Source organism: Pelophylax lessonae (genome assembly GCF_965119305.1).
Source record: "Pelophylax lessonae genome assembly, chromosome: 3".
NCBI lineage: Eukaryota > Metazoa > Chordata > Amphibia > Anura > Ranidae > Pelophylax > Pelophylax lessonae.
The window spans coordinates 624,885,526-624,910,944 of record NC_138770.1 but is presented as its reverse complement, the minus strand read 5'-3'; the positions used below and the strand labels follow the sequence as shown (position 1 = coordinate 624,910,944).

The window sequence follows — 25,419 nt, the reverse complement described above, 5'->3', positions numbered from 1 at the left end:
AAAAGGCTGGTGTATACAGTCACACAGGAATATGTGATGCAATAGATTTGTGTGATCAGACCACAAAGGATTATCTATACAGCCTTAAGGTGATTTTCATACATGCAGGAAAACATAAGAGCAGAGTAAGGGGACTTAAGAGATGAAGGGGCACAACAATGTCAATATTACTAAATACATCTACCCGATTACTAAGCAAAGAGACCATTATCAGCACTACTGAGCTTCTGAGGGTTCTCACAAAGTCATAATTCCCATGGCATAAGGGGAAGGGGGTGGGGAGGGGTATTCACAGACCAGTTCTGTTTCAGTGAAATTTGTTGTTTAATGTGATAAAAAAGAATAAAGAGCCTGTCCTTCCTTTTACTTATTAAGAGGAGGGAAGGAAGATCTAAATTGTGTTTTTGCTGCCTTCACTCATTAGCTTAGTCACAAAGAGGATCATGGCATATCCATGTGAGTTTTTGAAAAGGCACATGACTCAATGCCTTATTTCTTATGGAGGTTTACCTGATTATAGCCAGCATCACTTGAGAAATCTGAACGCAAGACTTAGGTCATTACTCTTAACATAAGATAAGCCTTCAATAACAAGCAGCCTTGAAAGATACAAGAAGGCATGTTAATGGATAACTGGATTTTTGACTTACTGTAAAATCCTTCTCTCTGAAGTTCATTGACAGACACAGCTCCATATTCTTCTTAACCATTGGGTTATGCTGCCCCCTACAGGAGTAGGACACTAGGCAGGAAAAAACTTTACCACGCCTATGGGGCAGTCCCTGCAGGCATATATCCACTCCCTCTGCTATAGGATTCAGTTTTGTTGCAAGCAGCGTCAGAAGTAAAAAAAACCCAACCCACTTAGAAATGGTGTGTGCTGCATCTATCAATGAACTTCAGAGAAAAGGATTTTACGATAAGTCAGGATCCAGTTTTCTCTATCGTTCATTGACAGGCGCAGCTCCATATTCTTCTTAACCATTGGGACGTCCCGAAGCAGTATTTGCATGAGGGGGTGGGAAAACAACGCAGAGAAAGAACGTAATTCCCCAAAGGCTAAACTTAGCCAACCAGGTAACATGGAGCTCAACCAGGAACAACTGGAGCTCACCTAGAAACAACATATACCCTTGAAGAGAAAGAAATGCTCTTTTAAACAGCAGCCTGCAAAACCTTGCAGCCAAAAGAAGCATCCGAGGATGCAAACACATCTACTTCGTAGAATTTAGAGAACGTGTGCACAGACAACTAATTTGCCGCCTTGTAATCTTGCATTACTGACACCTGATGGCGAAAGGCCCAAGAGGCACTCAGCGCCCTAGTAGAAAAAGGTGGATACTCCAAAAAAGATAAGTGCTGTACAGCACCCCACTCCTGCGCTCAGAACCTGGTCCTCAGGCTGCCTCAATCCCGGAACTCGTGCTAGTACTTGGCATCCATTATGGCTAGGCTTTGCTGCCCCTTACGACCGGGGCGGTCGACCAGACACTGTAAATACAAAACAAAGAAAGGGCGCACCAGCCTAGCGCATTATCCTCAGCGAGTTTATTAAATCAAGATAAAAATCAGCTACTCACAAACATTCGTGAAATACAGGCACATCAATTCCATAGAGCCGCCTTATAGTAGAGGTCCGATATCTCGTTGAAAGCAGAGGGCTGACGCGTTTCGAGGCCATGCCTCTTCCTCAGAGCCTGGAGACCATGGCCAAATCCGTAGCTTAAAATTTTTTTTAAGCTACGGTTTTGGCCATGGTCTCCAGGCTCTGAGGAAGAGGCACGGCCTCGAAACGCATCAGCCCTCTGCTTTCAACGAGATATCGGACCTCTACTATGAGGCGGCTCTATGGAATTGATGTGCCTGTATTTCACGAATGTTTGTGAGTAGCTGATTTTTATCTTGATTTAATAAACTCGCTGAGGATAATGCGCTAGGCTGGTGCGCCCTTTCTTTGTTTTGTATTTATAGAAAAAGGTGGAACCTGACCCTTAAGTGAATATGCCTGTACCACCCTCTGTCTAATCCATCTGGATATGGTCGCAGCAGACGCAGCCAATCCCTTCTGAGGTCCTTCCGTGAGGACAAAAGGAGAGTCTGATTTCCTGAAAGACTTATGGGCCATACACACTATAAGATTTTCTGAAGACTTTTTCCTTTAGATTTACCAAAACCAGATAATATGAGGTCAAACCTTAACACTTTCAATTTGTATGCAATCTGGCAGGCCCTTGCACTACATAGAAAAGGTAAATCTGAAGGAAAAGGTCTTCAGAAAATCTTATAGTGTGTATGGCCCTTTAGTAACCGCCAGGCAAACCCTAATTACCCGAACCACAGCCAAAGAATGCAAGGCAATTACCTTGGGATGCTTGGGATTAGGACAGAGTGAAGGCAGAACAATGTCTTCATTCAATAGAAATCAGAAACCACCATAGGAAGAAACGACTGATTAGGTTGAAGTACCAATTTAATCTCTGTGGACCACCAGAGAAGGCGAATGGCAGGACAGCGCCGCAAATTCAGACACTCTGAGGCCAGAGGTAATAGCCACCAAAAAGGCTACCTTCTGTGACAGTGGTAAGCAGAGGAATCTCCCTAAGTTTTCAAAGTGAGGTTTTTGAAGAACAGCCAGTACCAAGTTAAGATCCCACGGAGGTAATGGGGACCGTATCGGAGGAGCTACATGATGAACTCCCTGGATAAAAGTGCGAATCAAAGAATGCGTAGCTAAGGGGCATTGAAAAAACACCACTAAAACCGACACCTGGCCTTTAATAGTACCCAAGGCCAACCGCTGCTCAACCCCTCTTTAGAGGAAAGCCGATATCCTAGCCACTAAAAAGGAGCATGGATGCATCTAAATCGATTCACACCATCAGATTGTATGATTTTCACGTACGATGATAAATCTTCCTAGAGGTAGATTTTCTAACCTTCAACAGTGTAGGAATCACTGAGTCAGAAACACCCTATCCTTCAATACCTGGCTTTCAACAGCCACGCCGTTAAAGCCAGCGACTGTAAAGCAGGATGGAAGATCGGCCCTTGAGACAACAGATCTTCCCTGAGAGAAAGTCTCCAATGTTCACTGGCGACCAACCTTACCAGATCTGCATACCAAGACCGGCGAGGCCAGTCTGGGGCCACCAGAATGACCAGAATCCCTTTCACCTCTATTCAGCACAGAAGCCTCGACAGAAGTTTCAGCAGAGGAAATGCATAGATCAGTCGATACTGACCTCCACGAGCCAACAGTGCATCTGTGGCGTCGGCTAGAGGATCCCGAGACCTGGCTACAAACCTCTGTACCTTCTAATTGAGCAAAGAAACTAAAAGGTGTACATCGGGCGTCCCCCACTGGACACACAACAGGTGAAACACCTCCGGGTGCAGGGACCGTTCCCCATGACTCAACACTTAACGCCTCAAGTAATCCGCCTGTCGGTTCCCCATTCGGGGTATATGCATGGCGGAGAGAGCAGGAACAAAATTTTCTGCCCATATTAGGATCTTGGCCACCTCCCGGGCCGCCAGGATACTCTTGGTGCCCCCTTGATGATTGACGTAAACCACGGTCATGGCATTGTCTGACTGAACCTGAACTGGACAACCCTGCAGACAATTTGTTCAGTGACTCAAGCAAAGCTTTATCGCTCTGAGTTTCAGAATATTGATCTGAAGTCTGGACTCTTTCAGAGTCCAGGTCACCTGGACACAACGCTTTTCAAGTACTCCCCCAGCCGGACAGGCTGGCATCCGTGGATACCACGGTCCAATAAAATGGAAAGAAGGGCTTGCCCTGACGCAGGGCAAATGAACAGAGCCACCACTGAAGAGTACTTCTTGCATTTTGACTCAACCGATTTAGACTGTCCAAAGATTTTGGATTCTTGTTCCACTTAACAAGAATACCCTTTTGCAGAGGTCTCGTGTGGAATTGAGCAAACGGAACCGCCCCAAGGGTAGACACAATCAGGCCTAGAGCTCGCATGCAAGTCTGCAATGAGGACCGAGTGCTGGATAACAGCATCTGAATCACCCTCTCTAACTTTTGCAGCTTTTCCGGGGGAACAAACACCCTCACAGAGTCAGTCCCAGATAAACCATTTTGGAGGCTGGGACCAGTGCAGATTTTCTGAAATTGTTGGTCCAACCAAACTCTTGCAAAGTTTGTACAGTGATTGACAGATCGCCCACCAGAACTGAGTGGCAGTCTGCCCTTAAGAGGAGATCGCGTATCCCCCTGCTGTCACAGTAATGCCAACACCGGAGCCAACACATTGGTGAAGATCCGGGGGGGCAGAGTGAGACCAAAGGGTAACGCCACAAATTGATAATGTTCCTCTCCTACAGCGAAGAAAACGCTGGTGTCCAGCGTAAAAACAGGGATGTGCAGATATGCGTCCTCGATATCGATAGAGGCCAAAAAGTCCCCTTGGTGTAGGAACGACACTACCGTGCAAATGGACTCCATTCGAAACCTCTGTACCCGCATGAAGCAATTCAGAGCCTTGAGGTCCAGAATTGGACGCACTTTCCCTTCTTTTCTTGGAACAGTAAACAGGTTTGAATAAAACCCTTGAAAGCGTTCCCAAGAGGGAACTCGCACAATCACCCTTTGCGACAGAAGATTTTGTACCGCCTTCGTAGATCCATTAACCAATCTGAAGATAGGTGTAGATTGGAAGGGCAGAATCTGTCCGATGGTCGCGACCTGAATTCGCATCTTGTAACCTGATCAGAGCAGCACGTGGGCCCATTTGTCCTGAATCAAGGAGGTCCCTGGTTCCAGACAGAAAACAAAGACGTCCTACCACCCCAGATACGGGTGAGGGCGTCCCTTCATGCAGATGGAGATTTGTCCGCAGATCTGGAGGGGCCTGTTCTCAGTTTACCCGACCACGTCTTCTTGGAACCCCCCAGATGACCTTAATGGCTTAGGCCCTTTCTCCTGCGTGCCGAAGGGGCCCCCTTTGTGCTGAAAAATATGGGCCCTGTCTATTACGTGGTGACTTGCCCTTAGCAGATACAGGGAGTGCAGAATTATTAGGCAAATGAGTATTTTTGAAGATTCATTTTATTATTGAACAACCACCATGTTCTCAATGAACCCAAAAAACTCATTAATATCAAAGCTGACTATTTTTGGAAGTAGTTTTTAGTTTGTTTTTAGTTTTAGCTATTTTAGGGGGATATCTGTGTGTGCAGGTGACTATTACTGTGCATAATTATTAGGCAACTTAACAAAAATCAAAGATACAGTATTCAATTATTTCAATTATTTATTTTTACCAGTGAAACCAATATAACATCTCAACATTCACAAATATACATTTCTGACATTCAAAAACAAAACAAAAACAAAATCAGTGACCAATATAGCCACCTTTCTTTGCAAGGACACTCAAAAGCCTGCCATCCATGGATTCTGTCAGTGTTTTGATCTGTTCACCATCAACATTGTGTGCAGCAGCAACCACAGCCTCCCAGACACTGTTCAGAGAGGTGTACTGTTTTCCCTCCTTGTAAATCTCACATTTGATGAAGGACCACAGGTTCTCAATGGGGTTCAGATCAGGTGAACAAGGAGGCCATGTCATTAGCTTTTCTTCTTTTATACCCTTTCTTGCCAGCCACGCTGTGGAGTACTTGGACGCGTGTGATGGAGCATTGTCCTGCATGAAAATCATGTTTTTCTTGAAGGATGCAGACTTCTTCCTGTACCACTGCTTGAAGAAGGTGTCTTCCAGAAACTGGCAGTAGGACTGGGAGTTGAGCTTGACTCCATCCTCAACCCGAAAAGGCCCCACAAGCTCATCTTTGATGATACCAGCCCAAACCAGTACTCCACCTCCACCTTGCTGGCGTCTGAGTCGGACTGGAGCTCTCTGCCCTTTACCAATCCAGCCACGGGCCCATCCATCTGGCCCATCAAGACTCACTCTCATTTCATCAGTCCATAAAACCTTTGAAAAATCAGTCTTGAGATATTTCTTGGCCCAGTCTTGACGTTTCAGTTTGTGTGTCTTGTTCAGTGGTGGTCGTCTTTCAGCCTTTCTTACCTTGGCCATGTCTCTGAGTATTGCACACCTTGTGCTTTTGGGCACTCCAGTGATGTTGCAGCTCTGAAATATGGCCAAACTGGTGGCAAGTGGCATCTTGGCAGCTGCACGCTTGAGTTTTCTCAGTTCATGGGCTGTTATTTAGCGCCTTGGTTTTTCCACACGCTTCTTGCGACCCTGTTGACTATTTTGAATGAAATGCTTGATTGTTCGATGATCACACTTCAGAAGCTTTGCAATTTTAAGAGTGCTGCATCCCTCTGCAAGATATCTCACTATTTTTGACTTTTCTGAGCCTGTCAAGTCCTTCTTTTGACCCATTTTGCCCAAGGAAAGGAAGTTGCCTAATAATTATGCACACCTGATATAGGGTGTTGATGTCATTAGACCACACCCCTTCTCATTACAGAGATGCACATCACCTAATATGCTTAATTGGTAGTAGGCTTTCGAGCCTATACAGCTTGGAGTAAGACAACATGCATAAATAGGATGATGTGGTCAAAATACTCATTTGCCTAATAATTCTGCACTCCCTGTAGAGGAAGAAGAGTACTCTTCCCACCTGTGAGTCCTTTAATCAGTTCATCCAACAAAGACCCAAACAGCCGGTGCCCCATAAAGGAGAGGTCTGATAGAGCATTTTTAGAAGCTTGGTCCACAGATAAGCTTTTTAGCCACACCATGCGTGGCTACCATTATTGAGTTTAGAACAACTCCACTGACTCGTGACAATTTTGTCACAGTAGGTGGGAAAAGGGAGTACCTTTCCCACTTTTAGGGGATCTGCGGGCCCCGAGGTGACCGGCGCCCCCCCCCCATGTTAACATTTTTTGCACTAATCTAATCAGTGCATCCACCAGCGCCCTTGCATGCACATGTGCAGTAAAAAAAAGGAGAACTCATCACCGCAGAGCACCCAAAATGCATGGACGCAGACCCAGTAGAGTCGCTATATGCTAAGCTCATCCTGACAACATAACAAACAAGGGAGGTCGCCGAACATAGTCCCACAAGGAGACGCAGGTTAAAGTGCCACAAAAAGACCCCTTTTAGACCTAAGGGTCGCCCATCATAAAGGACATAGCCCCCTAGAAAAGGGGAAGAGGGGGCCTGCCGTGATGCAGACACACAGGCAGAGGACCCCCACACAACAATGCCCGGGTCAAGGGGGGCACCATGCAGTCCATATGTTCACTCCCCTGAGGTGGGGGGGGGGGGGGAGCGCATGCCCGTTTGCTGCTCTATCACCCCTGTCAGCAGCTGGTCAACAGCCTGGTCAGCAGTTCAGACAGCCACAAAGCTGCGGCCCTAAATTCGGGGCCCGATCGGGTCGCGAGTTCGCCGTCAGCATGATCAGAAGCTCGGACAGCTCGGTTAGAAGCTCGGACAGCCTGGTCAGTCGCCCGAGCAGCTTGGTCAGTCACTCAGACAGCAAGCTCCGTCAGCCACGAGTAGGCTGCAAGCCATGGCCTCAATTTTTAGCCCGATCCGGCCATGTGAGGCATCTGCAGGTCCGCTTGCCAGGCACCTCATCTCAGTCAGCTTGGTCAGGCACCTCATCCTGGTCAGCTTGGTTCAGGTACCCGGACAGCCGCGAGTAGGCCGCAAAGCCGCGGACTAACTTTTGGCCCCGGCCCAGACACTGCTCCCCCCTAAGCCTATAACTACCGCAGGGAGCCCAAAGGACATCCCTGCCCCAGTCACTAATCCCCAGGGGGCCGGGAACTTGCTCAAAAGACCCCTGTGTCGATACCCACAGCCCGGTCCTCAACAACCGCATCCACCCCCCTCCACTGGAGCAAGTGGCAAAGCCAGCTCCTACCTAACCCCCGGGGGGGGGGGTTGGTTGGGGCCAAAAGACCACTGTGACTGGTAGAGGGGCTGGAGGAAATGGAAGGGAACCCCGGAGCTCCGACCATCCCAAGGAGGGACCCACGTCCACCCCAAGACCGCAAGAGCTATGTGGGGACACTACACACCATACCAACTACAATCGGGTGGGTGCCACTCCGGACAGACTACCTCTCCACTCGGGGTGGGGGTGCTGACAGCCAAGGGGCATGCTGCAATTTAGGCTGACCAGGTCCTGTGCGTCCCGGCGAGGTGTTTCACTAGCGGGCCAGCCCCCGTCCATTGGGGCTCTGTTGTGGCGAGGCCTAGCGCAGGGCTAAAACCTGCACAGGCTCGCTGGCCAGACTGGGAGACCTTAAGGATCTAGGATATCCAGTCCGAAACCCAGTCCGGCTATTGATAGCAGTTCTCCCAGGAACATAACCAGCTAAAAAAAATGAAAATTTTAACAAAGGCTCCCTTTAAAATAAAAAAAACTAGCTAAGACTGAAGTCCCAGCCGGGAACTAGGTTCTACTCATAAACTAGGCAGAAACAAACTGAATCCTATAACAGGGTGAGTAGGTGTATGCCTGCAGGGATTGCCCTGTAGGTGTGGTAAAGTTTTGCATAGTGTCCTAGTCCTGTAGGGGGAAGCATAACCCAATGGTTAAGAAGAATATGGAGCTGCGTCTGTCAATGAACAATAGAGAAAGTATGCTTGTTTAAGGACATTTTGTGGAATGGAGCAGAATGTAGTGTGAGGGGGAATCAGCACTGCATGGGGGAGTGAGGCGAGGGGGATGGAGAAGATGGGTGGGGAGTGGTAGACGAGGTTTGGTGGAGCGGAGGCACTTAGACCATGGGGGGTTAGTGCCATGTTCCCTTCACATCTAGTTCTGGCAACACAGGAATAAAAAAAGTCAAATTAAATATCCCAAATGGAGTCACAGGCAGCAATAAAAACCAGACAGAAGCTCAAATTGTTTGCATATATATTTTTTAGGCCTTAAAGTTTAAAGATGAAGATTAGCAGAAGAAAAAATCTTCCTACAGCTTAAGGCCCATCACCTGTAATGAATTATGTCCTATGTCATGCAGGCAGCAAGATCCTGAAGAAATCTTTACTGTATGGATTCCTGTCCTGTCTTTGAACTTCCAGCGCTGCAATGCTTAACAGCTTTAGGACTTCAGGCAGAGCAGCAGTACAGATGGTCTGACGGGGACACACCCCCTCCTTTCTCCTCCGTTTTATTGATTACACTGCATGTATCATGGTCAGTCACAGGATGGTCTCCCCCCCATTCACCGATGTTACAACCAGTGTAATCAATGAACGAACATTTCTCAGTGAAAGAGGGAGATTGGGGAGTGTCCCAGTCAGACCAACTGTACCTGGGGCTGTTAACCATTGCAGCACTGCAGGCACCCCTGCAGTGAAGATTTTCTCCAGGACCTGGCTGTCTGCACAACGTGGTACATACTTCATTACAGGTCAGGGATGACTTAAACTGTAGAGATTTATTTTAATATAAGCTTAAGCTTTATTATTCATCTCATTTTACTTGATATGTTGTCCCATTATCTACACTCCTCCAGGAAACTGTAATATTATAAAAACAGTTTTGTACTCTTAATAGGATAAGATTGTACCTTGTGTTGTGATGAAGTATTGCTTAATGCAGATGCTCCCAGACAGAGTAGACAGAACGGAGACCATGCCCAGCTTCAGGCTGTCATATGGGGTTTGCAAGGCACACTCACACAGAGCCTGGAAAAAAAAATAATCTGCTCATCTGCTGCAAGGATATCCCATATCATACACTAAATGCAACCACCAGGGGGAGCTTTTTCCAAAATTGGATTACTCTGCATTTACATGGAGAGAGTCTAATGTAGCCCATACATTTATCTTTTATTTTGTTTGTTCAACCAGTGGGTTTAAGAGAAAAAAAAAAAAGTCCACATTCGATGTGGATGGGGGGGGGTGGGGAGATCCTTCCCACTGAGGTATTGTATATTCCAAAAGAACCAAAAGTAACTCTCCTGCGCTCAGGTGCTATGTTTAAGGTAAGAGACATTGTTGACAGCATCTAGGATCTTGCTGCCCTCTCAGGACCATGGGTATTCACATCATGTACTAGAAAGACAACGAAATCAAGAAAAGGGCGCACCGACCTTGTGCAATTCCATTAAAACATTTATTTAAGGTGTCATACATCATACTCACAAACGCATGTTGAAAATATGCATGTCAAATCACTATACAGACAGGTAACCTCCAGGACATGGACTCCAATGGATTCCAATGCTGCAGGAGGGCAAGATGGTGTCCGTATTGGTTAGACTGATGCGTTTCAACGGAGAGCCCCCTTCCTCCAAGCCAAAGATACAAATGACTGACTACAGATATATAGCTACAAACAGGGCCTCCCTCATTGTTCTGTCCCGCCCCTCAGACATCATTAATGTTGTATATTATCAGACATCCAATTGCAAAGCAACAATCATCAATCACTATCTGTACCAGGGTGCATTATGCGATATACCCTCACCATAATAGTTGACAGTACAATGTGCATGTATCAGATTAGTTTTGTAGACTGACAGCGGGGAGATTTCCTTGCCGCCAGAATAAACTGATAAATGCTGCCGGCTATAGCCAGCAGTGTTGATTTATCAGGAAAACCCGACAGGGAGGTTGTACAGAAGTGAATTGGTAGATTGACTTCTGTACAACCACTGTGCCAAAACATGGATCAAAATGTGTCCGGTCCTTGCTAAACTGGCCAAATTTGAATCCATGTATGGCCATCTTAAGCTGGAGACAGCAACCAAGCAGTGAATTGCTGTCTACATGTTACAAGTCAGTGATGCATGAGGCATTAGAGACAGTTTTAGTATGATATCCCCACAGACTAGACCTATTTTTCCACAAATATTGGAGGTGAAGTTTTCCTTAAATAATGAATTGTGTTATTATTGCATTAAAAATGCATGTCCATGTGCATACCAGAATTCTTCGGGCTATTGTCCAATTATATTAGCCTTATTTGGGAAACAATATATTTGGAGGCTGAAATATCAGACCAGGAGTAATAACACTACTGATTTCCTTCACCCTGCAGTCTCTATACATGGCATTTAAACCCCATGATTGGGAATAAAGGGGATGCCAATATCACATATAACATGACCAGCAGCAGTAGTAGTCTGGGTTGGTTCCTCAATGGCATTGACCTCTGCCAAGAACAAGTATCAGTGCCATGCAGCAGGTGGGGCTAGGCTGCAATCTAACGCCTACGTGGTCATCAAGAGATACGTCAGACAGATTAAAGGTCCATTCACATCACACGCGGCGGGACTGCACTAGGAAGCAATTCCAGTGCAGTCTCATCGCATGACAAGGCAAGAAGCCCTGTCTCCTGTGTGTGCAATTCAAATCATTGCGCTGTGGAGGGATGCGGGCGGTGTGCGCAAAAAAAAAAAAAAGACTGCATGCAGTATGTTTTTCCTGCACAGTGCAAGGTATTCAACTGCCTTGCAGTGCACGACCGGTATTTTAACTTAATGAAATTTGTCTTGGTGACTTATCATTAAAGTTCATTTAAAAAGTGAAACTGTGCACAACTCGGCACCGTGACAACCCCTCCGGACTGCACAGCACAGCAGCCGATGCATTGTAACTAGTTAAAAATCAGCCAATCAGAATTCACTGTAAATGGGACTTGTTACTGCTCCTGTATAATATCACTTTCTTTCTAAAATGTTCTGGCTACAAACTGATATTTTCCATACCAGTGGCCACATAAATAAACAAGGAGGGAAGTGCACCATCTTGTGGCCATATGTCACACAATATCAATACACACATGTAAAATGATCTTCATTATAACATGCGGCTAAGCAGCAGGTCTACAAGTGGCAGGAGATGCCAGAATTAATTTGATTTATGGCAGTTAGCCATGCCAAAATTTCTTCCAGAAAAATCCCGTTTTTTTTTACATTTATTTCCTTAACTGATATTGCAGTTTTAGACTGGGGTCTCAATTTTAACTTGTGCAGCTTAGTCATGCAATGCAACAGAGCACATCAGTGCAGTCCGACACATTATAATTCACCATGAGAGCATCCCCACAAATCACAGCTAACTCTATAACTCATCACTTGGGGCGCCTTGGTGCTTATGCTGTCCACGGGGATCCTGCAGAGAGTATTCCGTGTTTTGGTATTTACAAAAGCTAGTTAAGAAAAAATATTTCTTAGACTGGTTTCCATTATTTAAATCGTGTTTCAAATACAAGGTCCATGGGCCAAATCCGGCCCCTCAGACTATTTCATGTGGCCCTCGCATCTCTCCAGCAGCTGCGGCACCCCCCTCGTCTCCACCCCCACCTTGTCTCAGCAATCAGCTGCAGAGAGGACAGAATTCCTCCACCAGATCCAGCTCTTTTCCATACAGCTGCAGAGTGGCTAGTCTCTGCTCCCGCCGTGTCTCAGCAGTCAGCAGCATAGGGGAAGACAGAACTCCTTCTACAGATTCAGCACCTCTTTTTGCAGCCGCAGCACCCCTCTTCTCCAGTTCCCATGGTCTCAGTACTCATCAGACTCCGACAGCTAACTCGAGCACGCCTCTGATCCTCCTCCAGACCCTGCACTTTCTGCTTCCCAGCTACGCCCATGCTTCTTTTCTGGCAGCAGAACAAGGGGAGTGCACTTTGATGCAAGGGAGGATGAGAGATTCTTGACTTCTGAGGGTGGGTGGCACTTGACAACTGATGTAAGGGGGAGGTGCTCTAAACAACTGCTTATAATTATTATAAGAATAGGCAAATACTATGCCAGTTTAAAAGGAGAGTCACACACTGCTAGTATCATCCAAGAAACTTTATTGGAGACTGCTCAGACAAACCACCGAGCAGTCTCCAATAAAGTGGATAATATAAGCAGTGTGCGACTGTTTTCAGACTTGCAGCATCTGCTACAGGAGTGTAAGTGGGCTCAGTGCTGGTCTGCACCTGCCTTTTTCAACTTAAGTTATTACTAAAACCAGTAATAATCAAATGCAGAGGCAATGATTGTAGTATGGGGTTTCCTTTTTTCCCCCATTTATACTTCCCTAGGTGGATGCAGCACTGGTACGATGCTGCATCTGTCTACTGGCGCCTCTGCACTGAGAACAGCACCCCGAGCAGAGAGCTGCTGATTTTCAGGAAAATCCATATCTTCATACTGGTCAAGTTACATGGAGCTTTACAAGCTCAAAAAATGAAATAAGTAATATTTTTAATAAGGGCTTGTTCACAATGTGCTCGGAGAACTGTGTTTTTTTTTTTTTTTTTCTGTACTGGTAAAATGCAGGTCACTGCTAGGGCACATAGAAAACAGATGTTCACATGTTTCATAACTAGTTGAATAGGCAGACCTCATAAATAAATAAAAGGGTAATTTCCATGATGCATGCATGCTGCATTTTTCTGTTCATAGCACAAAACTGGTGTGATATGTGGTGCATTGCAGAGCGGAAAAATGCAGCATGCATGCAGCAAGGAAATTATCCTTTCTTTATTTATTTATGAGGTTGCCTATTCAACTAGTTATGGAACATGTGACTTCCAATGTCTGGCGGCAAAGAAAAAAAATCCCCCCCCCCCCCCCCCCCGCAACTATGAAACCCTAAGCCTCACTCCCTTTGAGAAATGGTGTTCTCAGGATCACAGTCAGATAGGAGGTATCGCTATAATTTAAGGGCTACTACTCGGTACACCCATTAAGCTTTTGTAAAGGGTGGAAAGAGACAAGGACCTCTCAGATGATACCCATGTAGAGCAAAGGTGTAAACTTCATCATACCTCCTTTGTGGGCAGACTTAGTGTAATATTAATCGAGGCTCATCTCAATGTTTAACAAGATGGTAAATTTAGGTGACGCGATCATTATGGTAATACCATTTTGTGGGAGTGCCCTTGATACGAAGGGTCACTGGGGCTTCTGTGCAATAATCTCTACAAATCGCTTTACTTGGTAATCCTATTGCAACTGTTTCTCAGAGTCATAATCCGTAACATTTCGAGTTTTTTTATGCTTTTGGCAGCCAAAGTCACTAATGCCAGATCATGGAAGAAGTCCACAGTGTCTCTTTGCATGCTAAGCAAAACTTTCATGGTCTTTGATACATGAACACATCACGAATATTGTGAATGACACCAAGAAGCTGTTTAAGGTGGTCTGGGATCCCTGGGCCCAATATGTGAAGTTTCAGTCTTTATTTGAGGTCTGGTCATGTCGAGTGAGGCTTTCCTGTCCTTTAAGCAGTTTTTTCTTTTGCTTTTCCTCTTTTTACTTTTCATTTTCTATTTTTCCTCCTTTTTGTCATATCTTTAGGTTTATTATTTCTGTGACAGATTATTTTGTTGTAAAGAACAGTGGTTAGTGAGAATATTCTGTAGCTAAACTCTTTCACATGTCTCATGTCTGTTGCACATGGTGGTTTTCTTTTTTTATGATTTAGGGATGACTACAAGTTCTTCAATATCTAAATTACTATTGTAATGCCCTGATAAGCTGCATAAGTACATTGTCACTGGGTGCTGCAAATATTATTCAAGTTTGTACCTGAAAATATCAATAAAGAGATAAAACATAGGAAGTGACAGACAGGTTTCATTGGGACCGTTTCCTAATTCATCAATAAATGATAAAAAAAACAGGATTACACACCTGAACATTGTCTCTGCTCCAGGTATGAGGGGTTTTGTTGGCAAGGAATTTCAGGTCTTGAATAGCAAGTCTCTTCACAGCTTTTCTGGGATCATTTTTCAGGTATTGCAGCAAAAGCTGAATCTGTATAAATAAAGCACAGTTAGGCTGTAGTGGGGAGGGAAAATGTGGGGGAAACGCAAGCATTGGCAAATGTCTAATCCAGCTCAATGTTGATACACATCTAAATAAAGATGCTTATGCATCAAAAAAGGCACAGCAAAAACATGCATAGGAACAAGATATGCAAAACATCCCTTTACTTTAAATTGTGCTAAGAGAAATATATTTAGGCCGTCATTTCTTTTGTAAAATGTTAGCTTTAATGCTGATCCTCCAACATTAATATTTTGAATTCCATACCTGTAACAAGCACACAGAGGGGGTCGCTAAAAGCAAGTGAAGCAAAGTACTGATGTAAGAAAATCAGGGTGACAGAATTTTCTAAAGGAAATATTAGCAGTGGCTTGTCTTGGCATTTTCTCAGCACTGGCTTCCTTTAAAACAGGAGACTTGCTGTTTCTTTCTATACAAAAAATGGTCACTGCCCCCACCCATAACTGGCCTTTGCAGTAAGGAGAACTGGAAGGGCAACGCATGTCAAACAAAACTAAAGAATTTCCAAGCTCAACCTACTGACCAGCCTGTGACCAACTGAATTAGCCGGTCTAACCGTACGCTTTAAAAACTAGTTACACCTGGAACAAAAACAGAGATGGTCTGAGCAGCGCTCAGCCATTCATAGGTAGCTTTGTATTCTGTGAACAAATACAAAGCTTTGTCCTATTGGCTGAGTCGGAGAATGTGACGCCATCAGCCCGCCTCATCCAGTCAGAGAAGTTTTGTATTCATTCACAGAATACTCAACTGCCTATGAGTGGCTGAGCACCGCTCAGCCAGACCCAGTTTTGTTCTGGGTGTGAGACGGGAAGTCTCTGTCTTACAGCTGGAACCCAACATTGTGTACTGTATGTAGCTGAAGTTACAGTTCACACATCTTGGAGCAAGTGCAGTACTTAATGAATGAAATAGTTTGTTTGCACTGGCTTGGACTTTTTAAAGTCCCAGGAAACCTGGAGATCAGCTTTAAAATATCAGTAAAACGAATAAAAAAAGAAATGCATGTAAATCAATATACCTGTTTTGGAATGTCAACTAGTGAAGAAGCAGCCAACAGCGTAAAGGTGTGCAGAGTGACAATCACCATCTTTGTAGATGGATATGACGTCACCAACTGCTGTAGAAGCTGACGGCTGTTGGAGGCCAAAATGGCATCATGGTGCATGTGCTGGAGTATTGGGATGAGTTTAAGTTTCAAGTCCACCGGGGTAGCCAAACCTGCAAGGAGTACAGACAGACATGACAACATGTGAGATTAAAGGATATTTACAGCTTAACAGACTTTCCTTAAAGTGTATGTCTGAGCAAAAAAAAAAAAAAAAACATCCAGTTGATCACTTTAATACATGCATATTTTCCCATTTTTTTTTATTATCCCTGCGAAGATTAATTTGTTTCTCAGAAAAACAATGCTGCTGCATTCGCTAAGAGCCTGCCAACACACTGTGTGGTAGGGAAGGGGCTCTTGTGAAATGGCAGGGGTAGATTTGGGTCATGGTTGGACTTAACCACGCCCTAAATGAACAATACTAAGAACTTTTTGTGTTCAAAATTGCTTGCTCACAGATGCGTATATATCTTAAAGTCGAACTCCAGTCAGGAGGAAGATTAGATCATTAACAAGGAGCTTTTTTACCCTTTTCTCTGATTTGCTATTTTTTTTTAAAGATTGCTTTTTCACTGCAAGCAGTATAAGAAAATTGCTCTGTTAGCAGCCTGCAGCAGTTGCTGTACAGCCCCGCTTAGACTGAAAAAGGAAGCAACATTACAGGGAGTCAGCCAGTGCTCATGTGGTAGCAAGGGACATGCTAAAAGGAGAAAAGAGCAGAGTGACAGATGAGCTCACCGGTTTGCTGCTTCTTCTTTTACTGTCCAGTCACAAGCTGGGGAAGGGACGAGACCTGTAAGCCTGCTCTGCTAAAAAGGGCTGTGCTGCGTGCCATATGAATGTTAATAGCAAACATGATTACAAAGAAATACAAGCTTTTATTTCACCTTGAGTATATGTTTATGGTGATAATTTATTATTTTTCAAATAGAAAAAAAATCAGCAAGCTAAAACCAGTTAGAGACAGAGAAGAGAAAAGAGAAATAAAAACATGAACAAACCTTGAATCATTTCACCAATTTTGTTGCAGATTCCAGCAGCAAAATCTCTACAAGGAGAAGGTAACAACATTGATTACTAAACAGCAGCATATGCAGTAGTGAGTTATACCATTTGTACATGACATGCTGGCTTCCCTGTGCTGACTTAAAACACCACCTGTTCTAGCCCCTGCACCCCCTTCCTATACACTTACTGTCTCCAATCCAATACTGTTCTGGCTGCAGCACCAATCCTCTCATTCCCTGGTCTCACAGGAGACATTGAGCGCAGTGGGAGCCATAGGCTCCTGGTGCTGGCACTCAAACTCTTTTGAGGAGGGAGCAGTGGTGTGGCTTACTGATACTATGTGTGTATATGGACGCACACAGCCTGGATCGGAAGCACACACACAGGTGCCCCCATAGCACACGGCGTTCTATGGGGGCAAGTAGAGGAAGACGGAGTGGATAAAGGCAGCAAGGGACTGCCAACCAGGAGGTAGGAGACTGCTCCGTGCCATACCGTTGCAAAGTATACCCTCTTTTTTATTTAGGCAAATGAAAAGAAAATTGCTCTATTAGTAGCCTCCAGCAGTTGTATCACTTTAGTATCACTTTAATGCAGACTTGTTAAGAAACCACTAAACTGCATGAGCTGTCATATCACATGTATAGTTATGACCACTGGTAAAACCCAATAGTTAACTTCAAAAATACCCATCCTCCCTTTCCTAAAAAACAAAAACAAATATAAGATAACATCATAAAAAAACATTCATAGGTGACAATTTAAAGTGGTATTAAAACCAAAAGCAAACATTTATCACATTGGAGCTGATTTATTGATATCTGCATTAGCCATTATATTGATGGCTGTATTCGTTTTTTTTTTTTAAGACTTTCTTTTATTTTCACCTGGTGATCCAGCCAAAAAGTCTGTTGTATTTGTTTTAAAAATAAAAAAAAAACCAAATGTTTAACTTTAGAGTGCTGAAACAAACGATTTACCACTGACTGGGGTGCTTACAATGATTGGCTTTTTTTTATTCATGTAAAACCTTTATCTCAAAATATAGAAGCAAACTGTTACTGTAACTGCAGTATGAGTTGCAATTTGGCTTTAATTTGTGTATCTAAATCTGCTAGTCCATCTAACACTCCCCTCCCCCCAGAATAACAATGCTCCTGTCTAAAGTTGCCCCTGTGCTCAATCATCCAGATTTGAGGCACTCCTAATACAGGAGAAGTTTTTTACGTGCCAGATCATCAGGTGAAAGCAGAGGAAAAAAGTCTAAACAAAGAAAACCAATGCATTCACCACATCAAAGGATTGGTAAGCTGCAATGGGTTACATTTTTGGTTTAGTCTTAATAATGCTTTGAGAGAGAGAGAGAGACAGAGACAGAGACAGAGAGAGATTGGACACACAAAGTCACATGACAAGTTTGGAACTATTATTAAACAAATTCACACCGAATACATACCCAACCAGGTCAGGTGCCTGATTAAATTATCATATGCAGATGAATTTGTGTACAGAAATAGAACATATCTTAGGAACAACCAACACAAACCGTATTCTACTTTCCCACTAGCAAATAATAGATGACAGTGATTTAATTAATTAGCAGACTTCGTCATCGAGCTCATGAAGTACAATAAACATTATTATAAGTGTAAACACATCCCCACAGTAGAGAATAGGTGAGTTAATCACAACAATCAACAATGTGTGGAAGACGGCGTTGAGCTGATGATTTTAGCATCTGCCATGAGTCTGACTGTGCAGAGCAGTCCCCTATTGGCAATAGGCAGCTAGGCTTTTAACATGGATCCTAGGCCTAGAGTCCCAGAGTCTGTGTCTTAGAGAGATGTGGACCTGAATCGAAAGTAACATTACTCCAAGGGTCCCCCCAGCAAACACCCCACAAAGAGAAGTGTCCCCTTACAAGCCATGGCCCATAGTCAGTAGGCAAGATACTAGCCTGCAGTTCCCTCCAAAAGCCCCTGTCCCGAATGAGTTTGTCACAGGTACCTTTTCAAAGTAACATAGATGGGAACAGGTGCCATTGAAATCAATGAGCTGTGAATTGTCAGGCGACATTGTGTGTCCAAAGTTGCATGACAAGTCACACTAGTGGAAACTAAGCTTTAGTCTAAGTTACTTTTCATAGCGGTATGCCTTGAGGGTAAATACCATGAATTACGGTATACCATGATTTACGGAACTTGTAAGTTAAAAGAATATGGACTGTTTGTATTGTGAACTGTGAAAATCACAATAAAGAAACTATTAAAAACAAAAAAAAAGCCCTACCAAATATTCCAAAGGTTTCACCTGTTCTAGAAACACCATTTCCTTTCACTTCATGTACAGGAAGTAAGAGAGAAACTCCCCAAAAATGGACACCAACACCAATAAATACCTGGAAGATGTTCTAACTCTTTCCCACCCTCTTCAACAGTAGTAAAAACGTTTTCAAATGGAGTTCCGCTCTAAATTTTACGTGAACCTATGTTTAAAGCGTAACTCCACTTTTGTTGAGAAAAAAAAAAAAACATTCCCCTCTGGGTGATCTCTGTACATTGCAAGGATTATATCAACCTTTGTTGCAGATTCCTACCTTTTGTTATTCTAAAGAAATGATTGTTTGTTCCTCTGTGCTGAGTGGGTTCATAATTATCAACCAGCTGCTGCACCTGCAGAGCACTAATGAGGAAGTCTGCTGGGTCTGCATCGCTTTAGACGTGTTCCTATTGGGAGTATCTCACTAAAAATGACATTTTTGTTGCAGGGGATACCTGAAATCTAACTTGTATCTTAGGAAGACTTCTGGGAAAATTGGTGAGCCAATCACACAAGCAGGAAATTATGTTTCTGGGGTGTGGTCAGTATACATTCTGTGTACAGAACACCTCCAGGTAGCCATATTGCATTGCATTTTCAGAAAACTACAGCGGCTGCAAATTGAAAAGGAAAGGTCATTTTAAATACTATTTAATTTCAATATGACATGAGACACATTTGTATACACTATAATGGAGCCTAGCTTACCTTGGAGAGGTTGGGAAACCCCTGTCTTAGCTCCCCAGGTCCCTCTTATGTGTAAGTCACCCTGTGTTTATTAGGGGCACAGGGTGACTGAGAAAATGATGGACACGGAGAATATGGTTTGGATTACTTCAAATGAGAAAGTAATATTAACAATATCCCTCAAAAAATAGATGAAGATTTATTGCCACTTTACACTGCGAGACGTATAGCCTGTTGTAGACCATTGCCATATAGTCTGTGACTCCTGAATAATCTAAGCATTGCTTAGATGTGGATTCCATGGTTAAATGTGTCACTTATTGTTTGTCTGCTAGTATTGTGTGCACTCCACCTAGGCTGGTTTAAGTGACTAGTTAGCTCAAGTTAAATAAATCACTGTCAGCTATTAGTTCCTAGAGGGAATGTAGTATACTGTTTGTGTTGGTTGTTCCTTAGTTATATTATTTATATTTCTGTATACAATTTAATCTGCATACGATAATGTAATCAGGCACCTGACCTGATGGGGTATATATTCTGTGAGTTTCTTCAATAAAGTGTTCCAGATCTCATACAAGCTAAGTTGTTGGCTAGACTTGTATGTTATGCGGCTATAATATTTGATATCTATGTTAAAGACTGGAGGAAGCAGTATACTGACGGAAGCACTCATGCACAGTGTGGGTCGTTTCCGTTACAGCTTTAATATCACTTTAAGCAAAATAATCTTTTAGTATAGACAAACGTTGAGATTGGTGTACAAGTCTTCTTTAATACAGAACAACAAATGAACACTTACTTTGACTGTGCAGAAAAATTGGCAGCAGCAAATATTGCAGCCTCCACCTCCACATTATCGTGTGAATCCAAACTCTGACGTATACTGTGATGAGCGTTCTTTCGATCGGGAATTATGGAAGCCAGACTACCTAGCATCCTGATAGATAGATAGAAAGAAAGAAGAGAACATGTATAATTTATACATTTATTTTAAAGAAGTGCAGGAAGTAAAGAAAAATAAATCGTACTCCTCTATATGGCTGCAGCATCAGTCCGATGCTGCAGCTGTCCCACACCAGCTCTAAAGCCTGGTACACACGAATAGTTTTTTTTGCTGGGTTGAAAGAACAAAAACTGTCAACTCTGGTCGGAGTCACTGTAGTAACAATCCAACGTTAGCACAGCAATCTCCCCCACTGAGCTGTTGTGTTCTGACAGGGGGACACCACCCCCCCAGCAGAACACTCTGGTCAGCGCTCTCAGCCAAAGCAGATAAGGAGCAGGTTTGCTGATGGTTTTCCAGCATGCTCGTCTGACAGAAGCCAGGCAGCTTCTGTTGGACCAGCTGACATACACAGGGGCTGAATGTCGGCTGTTTTTTTTAACTGGTCGATGTCTCTCGACATTCAGCCCATGTGTATGGGGCCTAAGGCTGAGAACTGAGCGATTATGTGACAGCTGTTCACTCAGGTCTCAGGTCCACCCTGAGCACAGAGTGGGGACTGTAAATAATAGGAGTAAGAATATAAAAACCCACTCAACCCAGCGCTAATACAATAGAAACTCTAAAAACAAAGCAGCCGCTATAAAAATCAAATAATGTCAGAAAGGTGTATAATGAGAAACGGAGGAAGCTCATATACACTAGCAGCGCTAATTATATTATCTTATGTAAATAATACCTCAAAACACAGGTTATAAAATTCAACATCAAAACAATAATTCTCTGTATAAGATGTCCATGCAAAGTGAGTATTGTCCGTAAATGTTAGGTGATACAGTTCATATACTGAGTGGGTTCCTGGAGTGCAAGCCCATGAACACCCAATGGTGCTTCCTGTTAAGGTGGACCACCGTCACCACACCTCAAAGTAAGTGCCCCCCTAGGTAGTAAAAACTCACCACAGGATGGCAAAAGGGACGCCTTATAAGGGATGTATTCCACAATGTGGTAAACGAATTCCAGGTAATACCTCTCCGGATTAGCCAAAATCTGATATATAATCGGGACTTCCGTTCAGCATAGACTGCACCAGACACCACAGGATGGCATAGGGGGCGCCTTATATGGGATGTATTCCACAATGTGGTAAACGAATTCCCGGTAATACCTCTCCGGATTAACCAAAATCTGATGTATAATCAGGACTTCCGTTCAGCATAGACTGCACCAGACATCTCAGATCTTCTGCTCTCCTAGACAAACGTTGTCTAAATTCCCAGGCTGAGAGAGCCTCTCAGCCTGGGAATTTAGACAACGTTTGTCTAGGAGAGCAGAAGATCTGAGATGTCTGGTGCAGTCTATGCTGAACGGAAGTCCTGATTATACATCAGATTTTGGTTAATCCGGAGAGGTATTACCGGGAATTCGTTTACCACATTGTGGAATACATCCCATATAAGGCGCCCCCTATGCCATCCTGTGGTGTCTGGTGCAGTCTATGCTGAACGGAAGTCCCGATTATATATCAGATTTTGGCTAATCCGGAGAGGTATTACCTGGAATTCGTTTACCACATTGTGGAATACATCCCTTATAAGGCGTCCCTTTTGCCATCCTGTGGTGAGTTTTTACTACCTAGGGGGGCACTTACTTTGAGGTGTGGTGACGGTGGTCCACCTTAACAGGAAGCACCATTGGGTGTTCATGGGCTTGCACTCCAGGAACCCACTCAGTATATGAACTGTATCACCTAACATTTACGGACAATACTCACTTTGCATGGACATCTTATACAGAGAATTATTGTTTTGATGTTGAATTTTATAACCTGTGTTTTGAGGTATTATTTACATAAGATAATATAATTAGCGCTGCTAGTGTATATGAGCTTCCTCCGTTTCTCATTATACACCTTTCTGACAGAGTGGGGACTGTTAGTCACCGCTCTCTGCTCTGCCCCTCCAGCGCTCACTGGCGTGCCAGGCAGTGGAGGGGGCGGGAGCGGCTGGCTCAGGCTCTGGCTCTCAGCGTCACGCTGAGCTGATATTATTGCCCGGATACATCCAGAGATTGGAGCAGCCATAGGACGTCAGCCGAAGGCAGACTTTAGCCCAGTGTTGGCTGATTCTAGGATTCTTATCTGATCATATCCCCCTGAGGAAGACACGTGGTCCCTTGTGTTGTCACGCGTAGGAGGGGCAAGGACGGACGGAGCGCTTCGCTAGTATCTGGTGAGACTGTCGGCTGCCGTTACATACTAGCAAGTAAACGTGAACAGCGTCTCTCACTATACCACCACATTTTCATCTTTTTCCCGATTGGATTGTTTACTGATATGGCCTTTTGAAGGTGCATGTATGCACCTATACATGTGAGTTTGATTGTTTATCTTTTTATCTAATAAAAAGTTTTTTAAGGATTTCATGCACTATTGTGAGCTTTCTATTTATATATGACGCTGCATTGAGGGACACGTTTTACCAGCCCAAGTGGTCTCGGATGAGAGGGGTAATAGGGATCCGGATGGATACATATTAAATTCTCCTGTATATACACTCTGTCGTATATATATTCTAAGGTGAGCACCCATTCACAAGGGGGTGCACGGTTGTCGGTTTACTGTGACACTCTGATCACTAACCTTTGGAAAGCACTAGCCACTTTTGGTTGGCCGGTTCACTGTCATAGGATTGTCATCTCTACACTATTATTCAAGGGAACTATTTATCACTGGACTTTCTTTGCATTCTTGCACATATTACCATTTTGCACACATATATATATATATATATATATATATATATATATATTATTATTGGAACTTTTTCAGCATCTGGCACTTCACAAATTTGCACTTTTGTATTTATATGAGATTTTGCATGTCTTCACTTTATATATGCTCTATATTTTTTACATTGATTTTTTTTATTGTCTGGCAGTTTATTAATTATTTAATTAATTGCGCAGCACTATTTAAGTATACAGTTTGTAAGTTTGTAAGCTTGCAATGCCTTCACTATAAATGCGGCAAAATCCCAACTACTGAGAGTCGCTGCATACTACATGACATCCTCAAATTGTTTTCCATTGTACCTGTGGGCTTGAGAAACCAATTTTACAGGATTATAATGTGGGCATGTTCCGGTGATCACACTCACACTTAGTTCACTTACTCAGGGTCCTAGCACCCGAAAAAGCTGCAACTTTCTATCGTGCAAACAGTGCTAGAGCTCTTAGTCATGTTGCAGTCACCTCTTCCTGATGCCTTTAACTTTCTATTGGCTATTCAGACGACCCATCACATTTTGCGGGGAATTAAGGGGAGCAGGCGACAGCACAATCTTGAGATGTCTGGTGCCTGCTTGTGTAACAAAACAAATTGGCTTTCTGCAGAATGACGTGCACATGAACAAAGTGTTTGCAAGCATCTGGGAGATGCATGTGTTCCGATACTCAGGACTGGGTCGAGGGGGTAGACAGGAGTTGGTTGCCTTGGCACTTCAGCAAAGGGGGGCACAAAAACGGCAGGATCAGCAATCTAAGTGGCTGAATTAGTTATTAACATGTGGGGGGCCTTTTCACCATGAATACTAAAGGATTTTGTCCCAGAACTGATGACACTGAAGCCAGTTTAGTAGCTTTATTTAGCAGACCCACACATCTGTTTGCATTTAAAAAAAAAAAGTAGTAAAGTAGTCTTCCTTGGATATATGTAGCACGGGTTATGAACATGTATGAACAGAAACACAAGTCATTCAAACTTACCGCAATGTAATAGCACGAGCCACAGGGTCATTGCTATGTATAACAGAGAAGATTCTCTTGACAAATTCATCCACATTGAGGATCTTCTCCAGGTGCTTCTCACTCTGCTGTGTCACTTTCAGCACACACAGTCGGAGAAAATTATTCCTGCAAAAAGAGGCATTTGGTTCATTCAAACAGAACTTTACTTTCTCAATCAGCATGGACAATTTTGTTTTTTAAAAAAGATTTTATTGCTATATGTAAATAAGGCACCGTTACTCGTCCCATTGCCATTAATCATCAAAATTTATTTTTTCAAAGTTTTGAACTTTAAGGCCCCTTTCACACATGCTGTCCGTTTGTCCGTTTTTCATCCATCCGTTGACGGATGAAAAACGGACATCAATGCATCTCTATGTAAAAACGGATGACAACTGATGATCATCAGTTAACATCCTTTTTCATCCACTTCGTCAATGTCCGTTTTTTTGAACGGATGAATGCCCTATTTTTCATCCGTCAAAAAAACGGATCGGACGAAAAACGGATGACAACGGATGAAAAACGGATGTCAACTGATGACAACGGATGAAAAACTGATGTCAACTGATGACAACAGATGAAAAACGGATAACAACTGATGAAAAACGGATAACAACTGACGAAAAACGGATGAAAAACTGATGACAACTGACGAAAAATGGATGAAAAACTGATGACAACGGACGAAAAATGGATGAAAAACTGATGAAAAACGGATGAAAAACTGATGAAAAACGGATGAAAAACTGATACATTTGACGTGACTGAACTGATGAACTGAACGGACTG

General features: G+C 43.5%; 1 protein-coding gene across 1 annotated transcript in view; it reads right to left on the bottom strand.

Moving 5' to 3' along the window:
- Window positions 1-25,419, bottom strand: part of INTS7 (integrator complex subunit 7) — a 159,126-nt gene that overhangs the window by 125,770 nt on the left and 7,937 nt on the right. The window contains exons 3-8 of the mRNA XM_082249275.1: window positions 24,607-24,753; window positions 20,698-20,835; window positions 16,886-16,932; window positions 15,795-15,994; window positions 14,618-14,740; window positions 9,551-9,668 (exon numbers count right to left, since the gene is read on the bottom strand). Of these exons, the coding sequence (XP_082105401.1) occupies window positions 9,551-9,668; window positions 14,618-14,740; window positions 15,795-15,994; window positions 16,886-16,932; window positions 20,698-20,835; window positions 24,607-24,753 (773 nt within the window). The remainder of the gene's footprint in view (window positions 1-9,550; window positions 9,669-14,617; window positions 14,741-15,794; window positions 15,995-16,885; window positions 16,933-20,697; window positions 20,836-24,606; window positions 24,754-25,419) is intronic.